This window comes from Crocodylus porosus, unplaced genomic scaffold, assembly GCF_001723895.1.
Source record: "Crocodylus porosus isolate Cpor-Errol unplaced genomic scaffold, CroPor_comp1, whole genome shotgun sequence".
In the NCBI taxonomy this organism is placed as follows: domain Eukaryota; kingdom Metazoa; phylum Chordata; order Crocodylia; family Crocodylidae; genus Crocodylus; species Crocodylus porosus.
The window spans coordinates 4,850,834-4,853,947 of NW_017728913.1; the positions used below are offsets into that span (position 1 = coordinate 4,850,834).

The window sequence follows — 3,114 nt, forward strand, 5'->3', positions numbered from 1 at the left end:
TTTTTTTTTTTCCCCTTAATCTTTCAGAATGATTGACTGGCTGTCCTGGCCTCTTGCTCAGCATGTAGAGACTTGGGTGATAGCACTGCTGAAGGGACTGGCTGCAGTCCAGAAGTTTACCATTCTCATTGATGTTACTCTGCTTAAGATTGAACTGGTATGCGGGGTGCAAAACTTTTCTGGGTGGTTGGTGTAAGATCCTTTGTGCTTTAATAATATTTTGCCTTTTTCACCAGGATAGGATGGTGTAAATATGTCTTCGAGATGTTTAGCTGTACCATAGGGAACCTCTTATAAAACTAGAATTATATCCATGCTCTTGGAATTCTCATTTTTGAGATTTACTGTATAAAAAGATCTGTTTTCCCCCCCACCCCTGCTGTCAGGTTTTCAATCGACTTTGGTTTCCTCTTGTGAGGCCTGGTGCTCTGGCTGTTCTCTCCCACATGCTGCTTAGTTTTCAGCATTCTCCAGAGGCTTTTCACTTGGTAAGTATTTAAATTGAGACTTTTACCTTGTTTAAGATACGGGTCACTTCTTAATATTAAAAGTATAGTTCTACTTCTGTTTTTAAAATGATTGTAAAACTGGCATAGGAGCCCTGAAGCATTCCCTACATCATATTTGTTCAGTAAACATGTAAACAGGTTTTTCAGCCTAGAAAACACTATCTGGAATCAGAATATCATGCAGCATTCTTATGGCCTGTACCAGTGCTGCTTCTTTATTTTGTTTAAGAAATTTCATCTTGCATCACTTTAAGGTCAAAAGTCAGCTTGCTTCTGAAAGCTTTTTCCCACCCTCTAGTCTTCAAAGCTAATTCCACTTACTTCAAATAAACTTTTGATTTAGCCTAGGGTAGAAAACAGAATTGCAAATAAAATAAACAGCCTGGAAGCTTTTAATCACAATGTAAATAACTAAAGAAAATATTTACCATTTTGCTCTTCCTCTCTCTTCCCAAAAAGACTACAGACAAAACATTCATCTGCCAGAAATAGAAGTTTTTCTCCAGAATTGTACACAGCTTGACTCCTAAATTTAGAGATTTGTTTTCTAAAGGGAAAACTTTTTGGTGATGTCTTAATTTTTTTCCTGCCTTAAAATGCTGCACATTATGCCTCCACCATCATTCTACATGGAGCAAGTTAATGGTTGTTGTTAGTTTCCTGATGAATGCATTGTCTTGCACTATAATTACTCCTATGATTTGATATGTAATTAGTATGATTGTAAAATAGGACAGGAAATTGCCAAATCTGTTTTTATCCTGTACCCGATCCAGAGGGGACCTTTAGTAACTATATACTATTTTTATGTATTACCAAGAATAAGACGACACAACTGCCTGAATTTCTTATCTCCTGTTTTTAGAGAGTCTCCTTTCTTTAGGAGGAAAATAGAAGCAAAGCCAGTACAGTTGGTAGTAGTAGTGCATCCTTTTAAATTGTTCTTCTTTAGTTGTGTTTTTCATACAAGCTCTTCAAGCACTACAGTCTGAATCAATCCAGAATTCAATTTTGCTCACATTTGCCAGGATTGCCATATTTGCCACTGGAGTGATCTGTGTGTAGATGGCCGCCTTGACAAGTGGCTTTCTTTTTTCATAGCTATTAAATAGAGCATAATGTTGTATTAGGCACACTGTTCACTCCAGGAATGGTTTTTGCATGACAACATGAACTTGCAAGCCTTAAAATATGTGGACAAGGGCTCATGTAGCTTCTCATATTTCCAGAATCACTTTTTACAACAGCCTCTGCTTGTTTCTTGGGTTGCCCACTCTATCAGTCTTGGGCGGTTTCAGCCTCCACCACATGCCCTGCGCCAGAGCTGGAACTGCTGCTGCCATGCACCCTACGCTGTAGTGGTAGCTCCAGCTGTAGCACGGGACATGTGGTGGAGGTTGGCAGCTGGAGAGGTAAGGCTGTGGTAGTGAAGACAGGTGAAGGGGCTGGAGGGTAACTGGACTGTCAGCCCTTGCTTGCCCTCCTGCTGCTGATTGCCCCAGAAACTGCAGCAGACCACTTCCTTACCTCTGCCTGTGGCCACATCCCCCCCCCTTCCCCACCTCCCCAATTTTTGGTGGCCCACTAGTAGTTAGGAAGGCCAGATGCAGCCAGCAGGCCATGTTTGTTGCTCTAGTACAAAAAAGCTTTCAATGTTTTTAAGTTTAATGCAGTAGTGTTCAACCTCTGGGCCCTGTGGAGCAGATGTAGCAATGGTTAGATTGGGCTCTGGGGCCCAGGATCACCCCTTGTGCACTGGGATTGGGTCCCAGTGGCCTGCTGCCACTCTTCTACCCCCTGTGTGCCAGGATTTGGTCTCAGGGGTCCAGAGCTGCCTCCTCTTTGCCCTGCCACGCAGAGATTGGATATGGGGCCCAGGGCCACCCCTGCTCAGCTCTGCACACTGGGATTGGGCACCAAATCTGGGATACAGAGCCTGGCGCCTCTCATGAGTTCAGAGATTTGCAATGCTGCTGTTCACCCACTGCTAGATTTCCTGGCCCATGGGCAGGAGATTGAGCACCCTTTTTATTTTTTTTTAATGCATGTATCTACATTCTTTTGGAGGTGGTTCACTAAATTGGACCAGTAACTCTGCTGCAATCATTGTAGATTCCCTCCATGTTGGGTTTTTGGGGTTTTTTTGGGGGGTGGGGGAGATTGATTACTGCTTTCTTGTGCATTTATTCTTACTACAGAACAATTTTATTAACATAACATTTTTTTAACAGTTTAGATAACCTGGAATTGCACACACATTTCTGAAATAAGTCACTATATTTAGTTCAGTATTGTATGAAGATGAACTCCTTTTACCAATATTATCAAAAACAAGTGTGGAGAGAGATGTATATAGCCTAGTAATTGTATTACTGAGGATATTGTGTATTCTACAGATCAGTAATGAGGAAACATATATATTTTTTACAGTGCGCTAAGATCATTGTTTACAGTTGTAAAAACCAGAAATTTATTCTGGGCCAGTTCTGAAGTTTCATACTTTTCTGTGTAAATTAACCTGTTGATTTATTGAGCCATATCACTTTCAGTAGGCGGAGCTGGTAAGCTACATCAACCCTATTTATAAAAAAAAAAAAAAAAAAAA

The 3,114-nt window shown here is 41.0% G+C and overlaps 1 protein-coding gene across 4 annotated transcripts in view; it reads left to right on the forward strand.

The window, feature by feature from the left end:
• USP38 (ubiquitin specific peptidase 38) overlaps positions 1 to 3,114 on the forward strand; it is a 33,170-nt gene that overhangs the window by 13,178 nt on the left and 16,878 nt on the right. The window contains exons 1-2 of one of the 4 annotated variants that reach the window (XM_019534406.1): positions 24 to 157; positions 387 to 488. The exons of 2 other annotated variants lie outside the window; for them this stretch is intronic. In XM_019534406.1, coding sequence (XP_019389951.1) covers positions 29 to 157; positions 387 to 488 — 231 coding nt within the window. In that variant the 5' untranslated portion in view covers positions 24 to 28. Of the gene's footprint in view, positions 1 to 23; positions 158 to 386; positions 489 to 3,114 lie in introns of those variants that run through there. One more of the 4 variants, XM_019534408.1, reaches the window with a different exon arrangement.